Source organism: Ursus maritimus, unplaced genomic scaffold, assembly GCF_017311325.1.
Source record: "Ursus maritimus isolate PB19 unplaced genomic scaffold, ASM1731132v1 scaffold_11, whole genome shotgun sequence".
Lineage (NCBI taxonomy): Eukaryota > Metazoa > Chordata > Mammalia > Carnivora > Ursidae > Ursus > Ursus maritimus.
The window spans coordinates 16,121,471-16,141,779 of NW_024423453.1; the positions used below are offsets into that span (position 1 = coordinate 16,121,471).

General features: G+C 37.5%; 1 protein-coding gene and 1 long non-coding RNA gene across 2 annotated transcripts; one reads left to right on the forward strand and one right to left on the reverse strand.

Moving 5' to 3' along the window:
• Positions 1–7,015: 7,015 nt before the first annotated feature.
• IL21 (interleukin 21) lies at positions 7,016–13,861 on the reverse strand. The gene is made up of 5 exons (XM_008689490.1): positions 13,694–13,861; positions 13,550–13,585; positions 9,053–9,208; positions 7,136–7,213; positions 7,016–7,039 (listed from the first exon to the last, which is right to left on the reverse strand). Exons 1-5 carry the CDS (start codon positions 13,859–13,861, stop codon positions 7,016–7,018), a joined length of 462 nt encoding a protein of 153 aa, XP_008687712.1.
• A 262-nt stretch (positions 13,862–14,123) lies between these two features.
• On the forward strand, positions 14,124–17,995 carry LOC103661806. The gene is made up of 3 exons (XR_568272.1): positions 14,124–14,184; positions 17,212–17,303; positions 17,945–17,995. It is a non-coding gene; the product is annotated as an uncharacterized LOC103661806 (long non-coding RNA).
• The last annotated feature ends 2,314 nt before the right edge of the window (positions 17,996–20,309 follow it).

A 20,309-nucleotide genomic window follows, 5' to 3' on the forward strand; every position in this document is an offset into this window, starting at 1 on the left:
TCAATCGGTTGGGTATCCTGCTCTTGGTTTTGGCTCAGGTCATGATCTCATTGGTCCTGAGATCAAACTCTGCTCGAGCTCCACACACAGCAGGGAGTCTGCTTGAAGATTCTCTCCCTCTGCCCCTTACCCCCTTTTTTTCTCTCTCTTTCAAAAAATAAATAAATCTTGAAAAAAAATTTTTCTCCTCATGTGACCCACACATGCCCTCCACCCATTCCCTTTCTCTGCTTTTCTTTCTCCAGAGCATTTTATCATCTCATTCATAGTGAATGAATAAAGGAAAGCTAAAAAAAGATAAAAATGAAATTGAAAAAATAAAATAATTTGTAACATACAAGGAAGTTTCTTGAAAATAATATTTTACTATGAATGAAGGTAGAAAAAAGACATTTTTAGAGACTCACAAATGGTTGTATGGATGATTTGAATTTTCTATTTTTATAAGGGGAGAAGGGATATCATTTGGAAAATATAGAAGAGGTGTGGTCACATTCGATAAGAGGATGGGGATAAATTTTCAGAAGACACAAAGTACCCAGAGATCAGGGAGAAGCTATAAAAGAAAAAATTCAATAGTACACAACTTGCGTCATAAAAAAAGACAAACTATGTGTTGGGAATTAAAACCCTGTGGGAGAACTCCATCCAGTGCTAGCTATTGTAGAACCCACCAATTCTTTCTACAAATTTTTCATGATTTTATTCTATGTTCAAGGGATTGTTTTGGATGCCAATTATATAACAGTGAACAAAACAAATAAAAATCTCTCCCCATATTGAGCTAACATTCTGGTAGGAGACGGAGACAATAAACACATAAATTGTTAAAATATATATTTTGAGGGTGGTAAATGCTATGGAGAAAAATTAAGTAGTGGTATTTAAGAGAGTTGCAATTTGAAAGAGAATGGTAGTCAGAGAAGACCTGGTAGTAGTCAGAGAAGACCTGGTTGAGGAAGGACATGAAGGAGGGGAGGGAATGGACCATCTGGACATTTGGCAGGAGAGCATTCCAAACAGGAAACAAAAAAAATGCAACTGCCATAGGCGACAGTGTTCTTGGAGTGTTGGAGACAGGAAAGAGTGTCAGTGTGGCTTGAGTTGAATAAAAAGAGTGAAAATGAGGTTAGAGAGGTGAAGGCTTGGGGGGACATGACCATGTAGCTCTTGTTGTGGGACTCAAGCTTTATCCTGAATGAGGTGGGAGCCACTGGAAGGTTTTGAGCTAAGGGTGACATCTCTGGTGTTTTGAAAGATCATCCAAGTTGCTTGTTGCAAGGAGATTTTGGTGAGGGGCAAGAATAAAATCAGGAAAACTATTTAGGGAAGTATTAAAATCATCTAAGTGAGAGATTGTGGTGGTATCGAACAAAGTGGAAGCTGGAGATAGTGACAGGTGATTGGCTTCTAGAGATAATTTTGAAAACAGAGTTCACTGGCTTTCCTGATAATTGGATTCAGTGGGTAAGAGAAAGAGAGATGTCAAGGAAAATTTCAATGCATACTTGTGTGTTTTGTATTTGGTTCAATTCAATTTTGTAAACATTTGTTTTCCACTATATGTTATCTACTATATGTAAGGCACTGTGCTAGCAAGATGCAGTTCCTTCTACCAAAGAGGTTTATGTTCTGGAAAGGGAAACAGATGTATCATTCAATAAATGTGTGTATACCACATTAAAACTAATAACCAAAATATGATCAAGTTCTAAAAGTGGGAAGAGATTAACAGTGTCACAGAGATAGAGTAAGATGGTGATGGAAATCCTTCTGGAGGAAGTGATGACTAAGTTGAATATTGACAGATGCATGAAGATTTTTCTGGGTGTTGAGGAGTAATATTCCACGAAGAGGACACTGAAAGTGCAAAAACACAGAAGAATGAAACAGCATGGTGTGTCCAGGGAATTAGAAGCAGATTGGACTGGCTGGAATTTTGACGTTCAAGGTGAAAAGAGGCTGGGACCAGAGTGGAGCAGATGATAAATGGTCTTACATGCCTAGCTTTAGACCTGGGCTTTAGTCCAAAGAAGAACCAGTAAAGGGCTTTAAATAAGGAGAAACTGTGATTGATTAGAGTTACATTTTATAAGATATTCTGGTGACCATGCAGAGATAGATTGGAAAGAAGAGAAGACAAGAAGCCAGAAACCCAATCAAAAGATATAACCATTATTGAGAGTCTGAATTAAGATGATGGCAGAGGGAGTAGAAACGAAAGGATGTACTTAAGAAATAGAAATAGCAGGGCCCAATGACCAGTTGGTTATAGTGAATGAGAGAGAAGGCAGAGTCTGGGAGGCTGGAGATACATTCTCATTAAGATTAGGGAACACTGTGGGGTGCCTGGGTGACTCAGCTGTTAAGTGTCTGCCTTCGGCTGAGGTCAATATCCCAGGGTCTTGGGATCGAGCCCCGCATCGGGCTCCCTGCTCGGCAGGAATCCTGCTTCTCCCACTCCCACTCCCCCTGCTTGTGTTACCTCTCTCGCTGTCTCTCTGTGTCAAATAAATAAAATCTTAAAAAAAAAAAGATTAGGGAACACTGAAAGATAGAGGAGGTAATGGAAGTGGGAGTGATGAGATCAATTTTGGCATGTTGAGATGGAGGATAAAGATGGAAATCTTTAGGGAGAAGTTAGATATATGGGCCTGGGAATCAGCAGGGAGTTCTGGCCTTTGCCTATAGATTTGTGGGTCAAAAACATTCGGGGGGGGGGGTATTAAAACACCAAGAACCCATTGGACTATTGAGGGAAGAGGTTTAAAGTGAAAAGGTGGCCAGACAGAATCCTTAGTAATATCACCTTCTAAGGGGAGGATACAGGAAAGCAAACCAACAACTGACATTGAGAATGTGTGGTAAGAAAGGTAAGACAAGAACCAAGAGAAGGAGGGCCCTCCAGAGTCAAAGAAGGAAAAGAGAGAAGGATTAAAGGTAGCAAAAGCCATGATAAAATCATGTAAGAGAAGGATTTAGACACATTTGTGAGTTGGATAATTTGAAGGTTATCATTGACCTGACAAAGGGCAATTTTGATATAGTGATAGGGTATAGGATGTTAGAAATCAGATTATAGGGACGCCTGGGTGGCTCGGTTGGTTAAGCATCTGCTTTCAGCTCAGGCTGTGATCCCCAGGTCCTGGGATCAAGTCCCACATCAGACTCCTTGCTCAGCAGGGAGCCTGCTTCTCCCTCTGCCTGTCATTCTCCCTGCTTATACTCTCTCTCTCTGTCTGATAAATAAATAAATAAATAAATAAATAAATAAATAAATTCTTTAAAAAAAGAAATCAGATTATAGTGGTTTGATGAATGAATAGAAGTTGAGGGAGTAAAGACACTTGTAGAGACTACTCTTTCAATTAGCTTAACTGTGAATTCCAAATCTCTCCCCTCCACATGAGTTGAGGCTATTCCTGGATTAACCTGTGCACTAGAATAGGTGGATGCAGATACTAAAAGCAGATGAGTGTTCAGAGCTAGGCATGAGTGGGAAAGTAACTCTAGTGAGCCAGATAGGGAAGTTCAAAAGTGTCCCCAAAGATGAGGGGCCAGATCATGTGTATGAAGCTGGAATAGGGGACCAAGATTAGAACAGCTAGGCTGGGAGTTTGTAGGCAGCTACTTGAGAAGATTGCTGGGTCTGAAGTTCAAGGAACTGATCAGAGGCCTAGGCTCTGTGGGGGGACAAAGGAGAATTAATAAACTGAGAGAATGGGGAGAGGCAAAGGCCTGGCTGTTGTGATGGGGTCTTGAGATAGATGTGGTAGAAGTAGGGAAGTTTGAGAACTAAGAGACTAGAAGGTGATGGCTTTATATATGTGAGGATTTCATACAGAGAATAGTTGCAGGTGATAAAGTCTGGCACGTGGCATGGGAATGGGATGATAATGGGATAAAAGATGCAGGTGTTTGGAACTGAGGTAGTCAAGGTTCTAGGAAGTTTCAGTGTTGGTGGAATCTTCCCCATGGGCACTGAAGTTACCCAAGATGGTGACAGAAGTTGAATTCAAGGGAAAGAACATGCCTAACTCCCCAGGAAAGATGAAAGAGTGACCAGGAGCAGACAATCATCAATAACAAGTAAGGGGAGAGAAAAGCTAAGTGGAATAAATGTCAAAGCAGGAAGGAGTTTTAAATAAGAGTGTTCACATAATGGGCTTTGGGAAGGATATCTTCAAGTCTTCCAGGACTTGCCATACATTTGGGAGAGTTGCAAAAGGAAGCGGTATCTTTAAGGTAGAGACAGGAGTGGAAGGTTCCATTTCAGTGAAGTATATAAAGAGAGATTGTCTTTGTAATATACATATAAAAACAATATGCTCCCAGAAACTGAGGATCATCTTTTATTTTCTGCTAAGGCTATTGAATTCAGGGTTTCCAGGGAATCACAAAGACAGTTATACTGACTGGGAAGTATTTAATATGATCAAGTCTTAAATAAGAAGCCATGAACATAAACATTTAAAACCAAATATATAATAAATAATTATTAAGTTATAAAGTACATAGTTCGCATTAAAACTAAATTCTCAGATGCAAATGTAAATACAACAGAGCAATAATACAGAATAATAATGCTACAATTTTATACAAGCGTCCAAAGAAGACACTTTCAGCTACAATAGTAAAAATCATGATTAATTTTCCCAGAATTTCTGTGACCTACTGCAATGTTTTTCTGTCTTTCATTTCTTCCTTCCTTCCTTTTTTTGTTTTTATTTTTGATTTTGGAACATCTCTTTTGTTCCTGCAGTGAGTGTTGCTACAAATGCTATTGAATAAGATTGTGTAACTGAACATTAGATTCAGTAAAAGTTTTACTCAAAAGTATGGTGAGATGTTTCCATGAGAGTATCCAGAACTTTAGAGACCCATAAACACATAAAGCTCTAAAAAAAGGCAGAATAGACCTTAGAGATTCTGTCCAACACCCTCATTCTACAGAGAAGTAAATGGAAACCCCCAAAATTTAAGCAAGTGACCGCGATTTCACAGCCAGCAAAATTTCAGGCCTCCTGTATCACTATCCATAGGTGAAAGTAATGTTTATAGGTAAGCCTTATATCCCTTTCGAGGGCTGGGTAAGCCTTGAACATGGAGCAGTGAAGATGGAGCTGTTCAAGTCTTACTTCTTCATCTTGTTTATTCCAAGGCAGTGCTTTTCTTGGGTGTTGCTAGGATCTTTACCAGAGTCTTTAAACTCAGTGTAGTAAAGGCTCTTAACCAACGCCCCATTAAATTATTTTTACTTTTAAGGCAGAATCTCTGGTCAAAGGATTAGAACAGAGATTTTAACAGTAAACACACCAAAATAAATACATTATTTTAAATATAAAATCACAGTGTCAAAGAGGTCAACAACTATAAAGCCAGAAACAAGAAATACAGACTTCACCCTTCCCTAGTCAACTTTGTGGCTGCTTTCTACTTGTATCCCAACAGTCTGGGCTGGCACCATTTGACACGTAAGCAGGCTCTCCATGCATTTTATCATCATTATTGTTTACATGATCCCTCTGTAATAACATTTTAAAATTTTAAAACAGAATACCTTGTTTCTGATGATACATTTCATTGAGAGTTGATGAAATCATTGATGGCTAATATATATCTTTTAGAACTATAAATTTATCTGTACTTGTTTTTAAAATACTTTTAAGTAGATAATTTTCTCTTCTCAGAACATACAGTGTGTCCCATTCCACATCCTCTTGCACATTCACAGCCATTTTAACAATAAGAGATTCTCAAATAGCTTATAACGTTCTAGCAAAAATTTTATTTTTCTAGAGTTTTTAACTTCATATTTAAATAAAGTCTGCTGGAGTTGATATGAAATGGCAGTTAGAGCAGGTTTCTTATTTTTACTATCCATGGTTGAAAGATTGGAATGTTTATGCAAAAGTCTGTTTTCTGTGAGAACAGGAGTCTTGGCCTCTTGATTTGTCTCCTGTTTTTGATCTTATATAGGTGATTGAATTTGTCTTATGCAAAGCATGCAAGCACAAAGTGTCTGTCACTTTAAAAAGAAGAACGAAATGAAAGGAGGAAAGAAAGGTGACAGACATTTGGAGTTACTAGCTTGCTCCCATACAGTCATTATAACAATTAGAGATGAGAGCTACAAGACTTTTTAAAAATATATTTTGTTCCAGAAGACCACCTGATGTATGTCCCTCTATAGGTTTTAGTTGCCATTTCCACAAGCTTAAAATGTTAGCTTATAAGGGAACTTGAACTGGGAAAAGTACTATTAAACCCACTTAAAGAAAAAAAAAAAAGACCAAAGAGTGTATTCCATAAATACATTCATATCTATAGCATTTAAATATTTTTGATAAATCCCAATAAAGGAACAAGACTTTTATGTAGCCATCTAGTAAAACTATCCCCTGGCACATAAATTATATATTTATACATTACATATTCTGAGATAAAAAGTAAACTCTTCACATACACATTTTTAAACACTCAGTTTTCATTTCCTTAAAAGAATAAAGACCGACTTTTCATCTTGACTCTACGCTTCTATATTTCTCAGCTTGAACGAAGGTGTATAACTTTTAAGTTATGATCATCAGAGACCTCATTCTTGTGGTAATCAAGATCAAGGTAAATATAAGATCAATAAATTCCCAAATTATGTTTTTGGTTAAAAATTTTAAGTGTCTCCCCCAATAAAGGAATGTCATAGTTGGGTAATAATATAAAGTAAAAACTTTAGAAACCATAAAAATCCATAACAGAGGAAATCAAATTCTAATTGAGTAGAAAGCTTTTTCAAGTTGACTAAAACAGAGCATGTGGATCGAACTGAAGTATTGCATTGTAATTGGGGGGAAATAATCCTGACTTTGAACACTTATCTGAGTCTTTTCCCCCATATCTACTATGTTGTACTCCTCCATTTAGAAACCAAGAAGTGAGTTTCACTACTGTGTTAGAGTATGTAATATAGTGTCCAGCTTCAAGTTAGATCCTCAGGAACCTCCATATCTCATGTGTTCTAGGAGAGATGCTGATGAATCATCTGTGGAAATAATATACCATGAGTAACGTAAACAGAAGAAGCAATCTGGATAGATAAATATGAAGTTGAAAATCAAATATAATTGCAGCTACATACCCTTTGGATGAGTGATTTCAGTCTTTCTAGGAATTCTTTGGGTGGTGTTTTCTCATAAGAATCACATGAGGGGCATGTCTAGAAATCAATGGAAGAGTAACATTCTCCTTTAAAACATTTTTCCTATTTAATAAAATGTTCAGTTAAAATTTATTTTTTTCCAATTAGAAATATAAATCATGTTCACTGAAAAAAATTCAAGATGTGCATAAAATTGTTCAGGAAAAACAATGGGAAAAAAATCACTTGTAATCCTATCTTCAGAAATAACCCCTGCAATCTTTTGATATATATCCTTCCAGTAATGGTTTTTTCTTTGCATTTATGTTTTTTACACTGGATGGTAATTTGCTTTACTTACACTCAACATATCACAAACATTTCCTACATGTTAAATATTCTTCAAAAATATGATACGTAATGATTGCTTTGTATTCCAACATTGGATCAAACTCTTACTATTTTTGGACACATAGGTTGTTTTAACTTTTTACTATTGTATGCAATGCTGCAAGAACATTTCTGAATAATTTTTATATGCATCTTTATTTTATTTGATAAATTTCTAGAAGTAGAATTACTAAATTAAAGGAATAAAAATTTTTGTCTTTTGATGTATGTTGTAAAAAAGGTTTACCTCTATTCATGCGGACCATTTTTACTATTGTTGAGTATTGTTAAAAATTTTAATTGGAAAGAAGTAGGATTTCCTAAACTTGCATTTATTTGATTATAGGAAGATTGAACAATTTTTCATATGTGTATTGCCTGTTTATATTTCTTTTAAAAAAAATTCTAGGTTTTTCTTCTTTATCCTTACTCGTTGTGAGAGCAAACCCCAGCCCATTGCTTGGTATTCAGCATCTCTAAGTCAGTTTGATGTTGTGGTGACAGCATTTGACTGAAAGGTAGGAGATATGAGTTCTGGTTCTCATTCTACCACTTAGTATTTGTGTGGCTTGGGACAAGTCACTTAACCTTTTTAATCTCTTTTTCCCATTTACCAAATGAAGGTGCTTAACTAGATAGTCCTAAGCTCAGTGCCAGCACTGCCATTTCCATGAGTCTTTGCTATTGGGTTGCAAAGACAGGCTCAGCTCCTTTCTTTCTGAGAAAAGTTTTCGTGGGATACTCTTCACATTATAACCTGGCTAAGCAATTAAAGGAAATAAAAGTCATTTTGATAATGTCATTAAGATTTCATTTGAATCACATGTGAAATTCCTTGGAGGAGAGACAACTGATTAAAAAATATTTTGGAGGAATTTATCTTAGGTGTTTATCCACCGGTTTTGATTAATTCTTGAGGTAGTCATGAGAGTATCAGCATTGCTTATGAGTTGGCATAAGAAGAGATACACAAGAGGGTATATCTATTAGGACCTCCTAAAACCAGGGACTATTAAAATTCTCCAGCCAAATAATGAAGTCTATTTAAATGTAGTATTAACTCTATGATTGTACAGGACAATAATATTCTTTTAAGAGAAGAAAGCAAAGTTTGAGGTTTTTCTTAGTCTTTCATACGCTGTCTCTTTTCTTGTACAAAAACTGGGATCTAGGTTCTGTTAATAAGAATACAAGTTATATGTGACCATATAAATGAGAGAAAAATGTTTAACTCCTAAGTCACAGTTGGATTCTCTACCTAGTGAATTCCTCACCTTGGGAAGTTATATTAACTTATTCCAGCTACCAGGGACTTTTAGCAAATTCTGAACAGAATTTCTGGGCACTTTCAAGACCGTGGATTTGGAAGAGGTGACCCCACTTCTCAAAATATACCATATATGATAACATGTAACTGGAAGGAAGGCACTGGAATCTCTGGTTACAATTGTGTTTGTGTGTGTGTTATGTCATGTAAGAGATATAGTTAATAAGTACAATAAGATAGATGACACATGACAATCTTACTGGTCTGTGTTTCTGTCTTCTGCCTGCATTTGTGGGAGGTAGTTTCCTCTTCAGCTGTTTAGTTAATACACTGATTAGTTGTTCATTGCCTCCTGTATTTGCTGCCTTTATTTGGGCCTTCTGAAAACATGAAAAAGCTGACTGCTCACAATGTCTCTGAAAGAGAAACAATTTGTATATATGTTAACAAAATAAAAGTTATTCAGAAAGTAAAAATGACCTTCCCAATCCTCTTTTTCTACTTCTACTATGGTGTATTAGATCTTAGATCACATTTATTTCAGCAGATGGTGAGGAATGAGTTCACACCCTACTTAATCTTTGGACTGAAGAGAACAAGGCGCCTGCAATGTAAGATTTCACCCCATATTAAGGAAGAGAGAGCACATCCCTGCCTCAGAGGCAGGAGGGAGGAGGCTCACTTTCCCACAGCTCTTTATTCCTAATTCCATTTGAAGTCTGGGTGGTAGGCAGGATCTTTGTGTTTTGTGACAGTTGGTTTGGTTTTAGAACAAATTTTCTAAAAGTTACACTGTGACTGGTTGCAGCTTTGGGTGAGATATGTTGTAGTCCAATTAACAGTCTCTTTATAATCTCTTTTATTTTTTATTTTTATTTATTTTTTTGTTCCTCTCTACAGTGTACATGGGAGCATCTAACAGTGACATGTCTTGAGCAGCATCTAGGTGCAGAGTTGACAAATGAAGTAAATGAGTCAAAACCCCAACTTTGGGGAAAGGAAGTGGCTATCTATCTCTGATGGCATATTCCATATCCAAGATGCAGTACACCTATGATAGACTACACATGACTCTTCTAAAATCCTATTCACACTCTTAGGTCAGTTAGGGTAAGATTCTGCCTGAATTAAGAAGTCAAGGAACAGAATTTGAGACTTGCCCAACAATGGGAGGGAAGAACATTCCGTAGAAATTAAGAGTACTGTCTCAAAGAATGGAGAAGTGGACAGAGCAAGGATCAAAACCTTGTTTCTTGGTTTAGTCAAATAACTAGTGAGTAGTGAATAAGTCAAAAATCTTAAAAATCGAAATAAATATAAAATGGAATTCACTGGAAGAACAGAATTTAAACTGACTTGTTGAAAACATTTTAATGCTGACCTAAGAACTTGTATCTAAGTTTCTTTTTTCTTTCAGCAAATGTGTGTATATTATGCTCTTCAATCCCTAGCCCACCCCACCCTAGTTGCTATATCCTCATTTCACTAATGTGTCTGGAAGTCACTGCCATATAACCAGAAACCTCAATCTCTCTCAGTCCCTACAAGGACAGTCCCATATATAACAAAATTACCTGAGTCTTCTCATGGATAATCAGCTGAAAATAGCATCTGCCCTGCTTTGCATTTTCCAACCCATATGCTTACCCAGTATGAATGTTGATTAATAACATGCATCTTTAAGACACAACCCCATCAGGTTTGCTTTGCATACATAGCCACAAGCCGAGAACGAGCTTATCTGGTTTCCTTATATCAGAACAGCTTGCCTGTCTCATAAGGGCAAGGTAATATCCTTTCCATATGTTTGCCAAAATGCTTATTTAATAGAAACTATTTATAAATGTTAATTATAGCACTTTTTTTTCCTTGAAAACCACATGTTCATGTTTGTTGAAGTTTTTTCTTTTCTCTTCTTTTTGACCACAACCGGCTTAACTTACTGGAAAAAAATAATATTCATATTTAAAGAGGTAAATTTTCCAGCTGAAACTGAAAACACTAACTGCTTCATCCGTGATGATCTGAGAAACCAGCATTTCTCACAGAAGCCCATTTTGCTGAGTTAACATTTACATGTGTATGTTGAAAGAGTTATGTTCCAAAGAAGTAGAGGGGCCTTACCAAATGAACTCCATTGATATTGCCAGGAATGGTCAAGATTAGTGATGAAAGATTTTATACCGAAGAAAGCTTTTCTGAAAGCCTCTGAGTGGCATCCAGACACTGAAACCAATATTGACAGGCTGTGCTGTCTCTCCTGACCTTTCTTGTTCACCCATGTCAATAAACAGTGGTATGTTGCTTTGTTCTTTCTGCAAGCAGCAGAGCGGTCCCGGAGATGTGTGGTCCAGGACAAGTAGCTGCTGGATTTGGCTTCCGATGCACATCAAAGGCAGCCTCAAAGAAGAAAAGAAGTGGAGGAGCTATCCTATTAACTGCCTTAAGGATGTACCGAGAAGGGCGTGAAGAGATTAACCTTGCTTCAGGCAGCCTCAGGTGCCCTGTCACTTATGGGGTTTATAGGAAGAACCCAAATTCATGCATAGCACCACCATCTGGGAGTATAACAATTATTTTCCTTTGCTGTGCCTCGGTGGCAGCAAACTAGGAGGGCAAGACTTTGATTCATTCATCCCTGAACACATAACATGAAGAGTTGTGTGTCCTACTTCATATTACAGAATAGAGGGAGAAGTATGGAAGTCAAAAGCAAGAGTAAAACAAAGAGAACAGTCAAGTGCTGCTTTTGCAAGGGAGCACATTTGGCTTTGTTGTTTTGCAATTGAGTATTTGAAAATATTTACCTCCGTATAGCTTATTTTAACCCCCTCACAGAAAGACCCGGCCACTCACACTAGGAAGTCTTGGGCGAGATTACCTTTGTCCCCCACACATTCCAGGTTTATATCAGGGTTTCTCAATAACAACACTACTAACATTTTGGGCTAGATAATTGTTTGTTGTTAGAACTGTCCTGTGCATTCTAGAATGTTTAGTAGCATCTCTGGCCTGTAACTACTAGATGCCAATAGAAACCTCTCCCCTACACACAACTGTGACAACCAAAAATTTCTCCAGACAATGTCAGATGTTCTCAGGGGGGCAAAATCATTACCAGTTGAGGACCACTGGTTATGTAATTAGAAAGAAAGAGAATGATGCCTGGCAAGGCTGATTAGGGACTGAAGATAATCACTATGTATCAACATTTACATGCAACATGTAAATGAATTTATTTTCCTTAAACTTTTTAATTTTTTCAAATCGCTTATAGATCCTTCTTTGATGCTAGCTCTGAAAAACTTGATTTAAAGCTACTGTGGCCTTGAACTATTTAAGTTTGCCTGCCAGCATAGCTGAAAGATCTTAGTTACACCATTTCTCACTTGTATCATAACCAGCATTGTTGGATGAGATTGTCAGATAGATACAGTGTCACTGAGACAAAATCATCTCATTATGATGTAAGATAAAAAAAAAATCTCTATCTTCAACAAAGCATAGATATTTAACAAAGGAAGCACCCACTGGATCAACTCAAGTTAGAAAATGGGAAATCTTCCTTATTTCTCATTTTGCGAGTTACAGACAGGGCTAGTGCAAAAGGACTCTAACCACAACAGTTAAACAAAATGCGTGAGATGCTGAAAATGCATGTTTTGATAATCAGGTCATGATTAAGAAATATTCTCACTTATTGGAAAAGTCTTTCCAATAAGCTGAATGTGCTACTTTCATTTTAGATGCTGCTTATTAGAAAAGGACCTAGTAAATGAGAGTGGTTAGGTTCAGAGCTAGAGAGTGAATTTTAGAGAAAAGCAATAGTTGTGACTCATTCACTTTCTAAACTTTTACACATAGTCATTTACGATAATTGTTTTCTCTGCAATGTATCTTTATATGTCTCCCCCTTTGTAGTGTCCTAATTACTGGTAGCACTTTTATAGTAACTCTAATTTATGCAGTTAAAGGTCTGTGACAATGAAAACATTTCCCCAATTGCATTTATCTCCTCAGGGTACCAGACGTGAAGACTAGAGCGAAGTTACTAAGGAAAAGATCAGCACGCAGCACTCTTGAACTATATCCTAGATGTTTTCTTCCTGGGACCTAATGGATTTAAATGGCTTGAGAGATTGGGATGAGTTTGTGAAAATAGTCCTTTTGAAAGACCTCTCCAAAGGCCAAAGACAAGACTCACTGAGGCCAAGGTATATGGGAATTATATTCTACAGAACAGCCCTGATTTTCATTCTACCATTCTTCCATGCCATGCCTTTAATCTTTTCCTTTGTCTTTCCTTCTCTTTCTTCCTTCCTTTCTTTCTTTCTTTCTTGTCATGAAAAGGTGAATTCTGCTTCTTCCGGTGGGTGTCTATTTCTTAGATAGGTTTGCCAGGGAGGGCTGAATAACTTTCAGGCACAAGGGCTCTTAAAATGTAATTACTTGGTCATTGTTCAGAAACTGATCATAGTATAGTTTTGTTATTCTGTCACAACAATACTACTTGGAAGTACTCTTAGAGATATTTGGAAATAAAAATATATTTTATAAGATATGCAGTGTTTTATGGGTTGGTTTGCTGGTAAATCAATGAATGTTTGACCGAAATAGGAATAACTATTTTACCAACTATTAAACCCCCAAACTCATTGAAATTAAGTATTCCTAAATAATTGTGTTAATGCCTTTCTTAATTGGATTTAAAAACTTGTACCACATATATTTTCACAAATAAATTCAACTGGTCTTACCTTTACATCTTCTGGAGCTGGCAGAGATTCAGGGTCCTAGAGCAAAAGAAAATTAGTTCTGGGTTATTTTTATAAGTCAAAAAGTTCCTTTCATATTAATTGAAGAATATTATTTAAATTTTGCTGTGACAAGTATGGCCTTACCAAGTCATTCACATAATTTTTCAGCTGATCAACAATATTTATAAGTTGACGCATTCTAATCAAGTAGCGATCTTGCTCTTGGAAGCTTGACTTATGAGCCACTGTCCCCAAGAAGATGACCGTCAGGCAGATGACTATCTTCTCCATGTTGCCAGCACTGTATCTCATAAGTGCCAGTAGAGCAAGACCTTGGTCTCAGTTTTCACTGCAGTTTGACTGTGAACAGGTTGGCAGTAAAGCTACCTATTTATTCATCCTTCAGGGAGAGGTAAAGCCCTCCCATTGCAGCCTGGAAATCTTTGTAAAATGGATGAATGTGAGTAACTCTTTTTTCTTTTCCACTGGCTAGGTATACGTGTGCATGTGCTAATGCGTGGGGGCAGGGATTGATGGAGTCAACGAAATGTGCCCCATCTGCATCTTAGACAGGAAAAAGAGAAATGGGTGAATTCCAATTTTCAGCATGAATCAAGAAGTATGCATGGTAAACAGTAGGTACTACAAAACTTCAAAGAAGTAAACAAAAACACTTTGCTCTCTCTTTCTCTGCCTCCCCTAGCATCTTACCTGTTCCCCTCTGACAGTCATAAGGGCACTCCAATAATGAGTAAAGTGGCAGCATGTGCTTTCTTGCAGGACTTATTCTTAGGATAATAACTATGTCTTTTGACTGAGATGATCCAGTATTCCATCATAAAGGTAGGAGGGGAGCTACATTTTAGAGAAGTTTAAATATCAGGGGTATTTTCCAAACTAGCAAGAATATTTTAGGATTTTAATGAGGTTAAAGGGTTTAAAGTAGAATTTGCTTACAGTTCTTCCAAGAACATCTTTAAAGAACACTAATCTTGGTTTCTAATATTTTACTTAACAATGTGGTTTTTAAATATATCCTAAATGATTCTAAGAGATTCTGAAGAAATTCATCCCATCTCCCAATCAGGATCTCACTCTACCTTCATTCAAACAAACAAACAAACAAACAAACAACAAAAAAAAAACCCTCTAATATCCATCTCTTCTATATAATGTATCAATTAAATGAATGAAAGGTACTAATACTCATTCCTGTCCAAACCAAAATTTTTTTCAACAGCAAAATCAAAAATACCCATAAATGATTCTTTTTCTTTTGAGGTGGTGTTACTTATTTCTTTTAGACATTAATTCCTCTGGGGATGAGCAACACTATTGTAACTACGACCAGGTAGAGGTTATTAAAGACTCAAAGTCCAGGAGTGGTTTTATCATCTTCCTCTCTGATGTTCTTCTGTCCCTGCCGCTCTACCCATTTGAGAAAGTTAAATTCTAACCAGAAGTAGTTTTGTACCACAAGCGGTTAGGTCTTACAAATTAAACTCGTGATTATAGATTTTACTTATTCATTTATTTTTCAGCTATTTTGTTGCAGGCTTACAGCCATACTTTGTGCTAGACTGCTATGTAGACAAGATAAATTAGAGTTTTTACTTTCGAAACTTTTACACATAGTTATTTACTATAATTCTTTTCTTTGCGTGTACTTGATTTGCTTGACTATAATTTTTTTATCATAGAATATTGATTCAAGGTTATTCAGGTTTGGTCTTACAGAGTAGATAAGAATCCTTACTGTATGATCAAGAGGGCCTTCCTAGAATCATTAAATTTATAAGGTAGGGTTCTGGGTAAACCTATGAAATACTGTGGACAAGGGGGTGCCACTTGGCACCTCAACATTGCCTGCATTGTCTTTGTACATGCTTTTCTTATCTGCCTAAAGAGACGTGAGTCTCCTTGTAGACACTAACCACAGTGGTTAGAAGATCAATTTCTAAAGCAAAGTGCTTAAGTTCAAGTGCAGGCCTTAGCCATTAGTAGCATATCTCTTCCCAGGTATGTTAATGCAAAAGGAAGGTAAATACAGACCTAATCAGAGGATTGCGGTGAGAGTTAAATAGACATTCCAGGTAATAAGGCTGAATACCGCACGTGATAAAAATCCCAGAAAGTTTGTGTGTTGATTATGGATAAGGAAGAGCATGGCAGGTCAGTGGTCAGCCAAAACACACAGGTACAGCTGTGCTTATTGTAAAAAGGTCAAAAGTCTTTCGTACTGCTTAGAGAGAACCACTCCTCACAGCCCCGGAGTGCCTCACCAACATCCTATGCACCCCAGTCCCTCCCTGAGACCTCCCAGCCATCACTACAATCCATCAACCGGTGTGCCACGATCTCCAGGGTCCTGCTTCAGCACTATGACAAGACCTTTCTGAGAATCAGACACACTGCCTTAAGTGGCATATCAGTTGTAAAGCATTTTGAATATCACCGCTGGTATGGTAGGCTAATCCCTGGAACCAGTGAATATGCTACCTTCACAAGTAACAAAAGGGACTTTGCAGATGTGATTAAATTAAGGGTCTTGAGATGTGAGAGTATCCCAGATTATCCAGGTGTTCCCAGTATAGTCATGGGGTCCTTATGAGAGGAAAGCAGGAGTGTCAGAGTCAGAGAAGATGTGAGAACAGAAGCAGAGGGTGGAGTAATAGGGGCCAGAAACCAGGGAATACAGGCAGCCTCTAAATGCTGGGAAAGGCAAGGAACAAATTCTCCCCTGGAGCCTCCAGGCGTGCAGGCCTGCCAACACCTTGATTTTAGCCCCTTAAAGTTCATTTTAGACTTCTGACCTCCAGAACTCTGAAATAATAAATTTGTGTTGTTTTAAGCCATTGATTCTGTGGTAATTTGTTACAGCAGCATGAGAAAACTATTACCCCATGTATGGAGTTCTTACTCTTGGAAAAAAGGTGGGAAAGAGAGGAGGGGGTAATGAGAGAACCCATAAAGTCTGGAATTTTGTTTGTTGGGCTTTTGGGGGGTGCACATAGAGGGGACAAGGAATGGTGGAGAAGAGGGAAGTAAGATTATTGTTGGCTGCCACAAGGTGTGGGATGATAAGGATGATAAGAATAAAAATGTATAATGAAGAATTTGCAGGAAGTTTGGTGCATATTGTTATAAGTTCTCCCTAGCACCAAGAAGGCTTTGCTCAGGCTTGACAGTATGTTTCAAAGTTATGGAGCCAAATTTGCATTTCACTTGAATTTATCCCTAGTTGAGATGGAATTTAGGGTGAGAGTAAGGAAGCTCAGATTTAATTAAGTTTTATGTTATGTGCTTCGAGATAATCTTATTTCTACCTTTACGGCATCATTCCATTGGGTCTCAATGGCTTTAAGGTATAATCACTTTTATAATCTAGATTTAGTCAGTCCTGCTGTAATGCTTGTGTTGAAAATGAGCATTTATTCCATTGATTAAATATACCAGGGAACAGTTTGAGTATTACAAGAATTTTGTGTTTGCCTATGTGTGATTTCATCTACAAGAAATGCTAAGTGAATGCAGGAAACTGCCTGCAGCTGAACTGAGCTGTATAGGAATGCACAGAATGCGTGCATGCCTCAAACATCCTCTGGCTGCCTCCGTTCACCAGGTGTATGGTGAGCCATACTTGTCCACATTTGATGTTACAGGGCCCGTCCTCGAAAACCTTCTGTTGCCATTTCTCGATAGCTCACAGGCTGCAATATTCACCTGCACGAGCAAACCTCAGGTCTTTTTCTAGGTAAAGTGCCATATTTATAGTAGTATTTATGTATTTCTTAACTATTTAACGTGTAAAACTGCTGTATTATTTTATTAGGTTCCTATCGTCTTTTTTAAGTGTCTCTGACAACATGTTTTGAGTACTGGGCCCCTCATCTCATTTTCCCCATAAGCTCTGTGGTTGTTATTGTGCAATATTGTATAGTACAATGATTTTTAGGAAAGTATGTGTCACATTAAAAGCAGAACTGACTGTATTTTGTCTGGAAGTGGTCACATTTAAGCATCAACAGCGACTAGTTCTATCCAGGTAAAGACCAAGACTAGGATGGAGGATTTATTCTTGAGGAGGGAGGAAAAAAGGGAGGTGGTGGAGGGAGGGAGAGAGAACGGAAAATAAACTATTTCTTATTTTTACACGTGGCCCAACTGAGCTTGGGTATTTTAAAACCTTGGTGCCATTCCTCCCATGGCCTTTCCCCATCAGCACAGGGGAGTCTATCTTGGCCTTTGTGGACTCCCAGGAACCACTGTCAATGTGTTTCAGAGGTCCAGGAGCCTCCTGAAATCATTTGCAAAATTTTGTGTTCATGTTTGTGGTAAGAGGAAAACCTTAAACATTTCATCTGCTCATTGGCAACTGCTGTTTTTATTTTCCAGGCTCCCAAGACCTCTTTGAAGGGCAGAGTGATCCATACTTCTTCTGCATATATGCACCATTGTGTGTAAGTGTGGCAGCTTCAGACCTTGTATCCGGGAGAAGCTGAGGGGCAGCAGTCTGGCTGGAAGGCATACTCATGTAGCAAGCACACTGCTTTTATTTAGCTTTCATGTTTATTCGGTACCTTGCAGTGAGGTGGTGGGTTCTGCTAGATGCATTCTTTCCAGGAATATAACTCAGGTCATCACCATGAAAGCACAGAGCTCTAGTCACCTACGAAGGGGATTTATGAACATATTTTAAGAATTTTCTTTAATGGACTATGCTTAGAGACTACCTGGTCTGTGTAGGAATGAAGCCTGGAAACCGAAGGAAGGCTTCCAGCCAGGGAGAGCAGGCTGAGGCTGAGAGGAATAAAAGGAAGGAGGAGTTGAAGTCTGAAAATGAATGCTGCTAGTTCATGGTTTTGCATGGGGAAAGCTGTGCTGGAAACTATTTGGCCTAAGTCCCCTGTCCTGTCTTCCTTGTGATCATCATCTGTCAAATATTTCGTTTCTGTTTTCATTTGCTCTGTCCCATTATGGGTAGAATTAGATGTTTTGTATGGTGATCTCTGAGAAGAGAGGCCTCCACTGTTTCGAGTAATATTAAGTTATTATAATATGTAGCGCTGCTACAAACTAAAGGTATTCAGACAGATGGCTGGTCTCTAGGTAACTATGACGTCCATCAGTGAGGCTTGAAATCAGGTGTCCTTCATTCCATCAACCAAATTCCATCCCAACCCCACATCGGGAGATATGACTAGCTCCACCAGCTTCGCCTAGAATCCTTATCTATGGTCAAAGAAACACCATTCTCTCCTTCCCTAGAGTGATAAGTAGCTATAAAAATCTGTCTTGGCCCTGCAGCCCCTAATGCACAGTCATAAAAATTAAAAAATGTGATGTTCGTCTTTGCTGTGTCTTCTTCCTTGGGTGTCTACTGAGCCCTTGTTAATTACCTGAATAGGCACCTCCCCAACTTCCTCCCAAGGGGCAACATCAGGATCTCATAGAGAGGAGTCTGCAGACTGAATGTAGGCCTCATTCTGGACAGTTATTTCTGTTTCTAGGAATAAGGATCATTTTTGGAAAATTACTAGTTTTCATCTTCTTTTTTAAGATTGATTGATTTGAGAGAGAGAGAGAGAGAGAGAGAGCCAGTAGGGGACAGGGGGCCACAGAAGGAGAGAGAGAGATAGAATCTCAAGCAGACTCCCTGCTGAGCTGGAGCCTAATGCAGGGCTCGATTTCATGACCTGAGGCGAGATCAAGAGTTGGATGTTCAACTGGCTGGGCCACATAGGCACCGCACTACTTTTCATCTTTTATTTATAAAAGTAATACACCTGTGTCATAAAACAAAGAATTCAAAATACATATAATTGTATGAAGTAAAAAGCAAAATATAAAATTCTTTTCTTCCCTAATTTTCACTCCTGGGGTACTCTTGAGAGTTTACTATGTATCATTCTAGACTCTTTTCCCTTGTACATAGAATATCAAAGAATAGATAGAGATATACAGAGATGGAATAAAATAGAGTTATATATGGAGAAGAGATATATGGAAATAAAGAGAGATAGAGATGCAGATACAGAAAAATGCATTTTTAATACAAATTTACTCTTACTATGCATATTCTAATTTTTTTTTTTTTACTTGACAATATGTCAGTGACAGCAATCCATACAGTATTCATATACAGGGCTATGTCATTTAAATAGTTGGATTAATATTTCATTATATGGCTATATACCGTAATTTATTCATTCATAGCCCTATTTGTAGATATTTATATTCTTTCCAATTTGTATCTCCTACAAACAATGCTACAATGAACACTCTTAAACATCTATATCTTTAAGCATATGTGAAATATAACCTTTTAAGATACATATACCACATTTCATTTCCCAAGTGGAAAGATTATATCCTTTTAATAATTTGGTAGAAACTACCAAATTGCCCTCCAACATGTCATATATATATATTTACACTCTCACCAACAACTGAATTTCCTTTGCTCCTCCACTCTCACACACTTTGTTATGAATATTTTAAATATTTGCCAGTATGCTTAGGCAACAACATGATATGTTGTCATTGGTTTATCTTTCCTTGATCAGTAGTTAAGTTTGGCTCATTTTCGTATCTTTATTGTCGGCTTATTTCTTTTCTGTGAACAGCCTTGTTCATATTCTTTGCCATCTACTTATTTATAAGGCTCTTTTTCTATTATATATATTTCCATTTCATATAAAGATATGTTAAGCATATTGCTATTATTCCCTTTATGTCATCTTTGCCATAGAAGAAATTT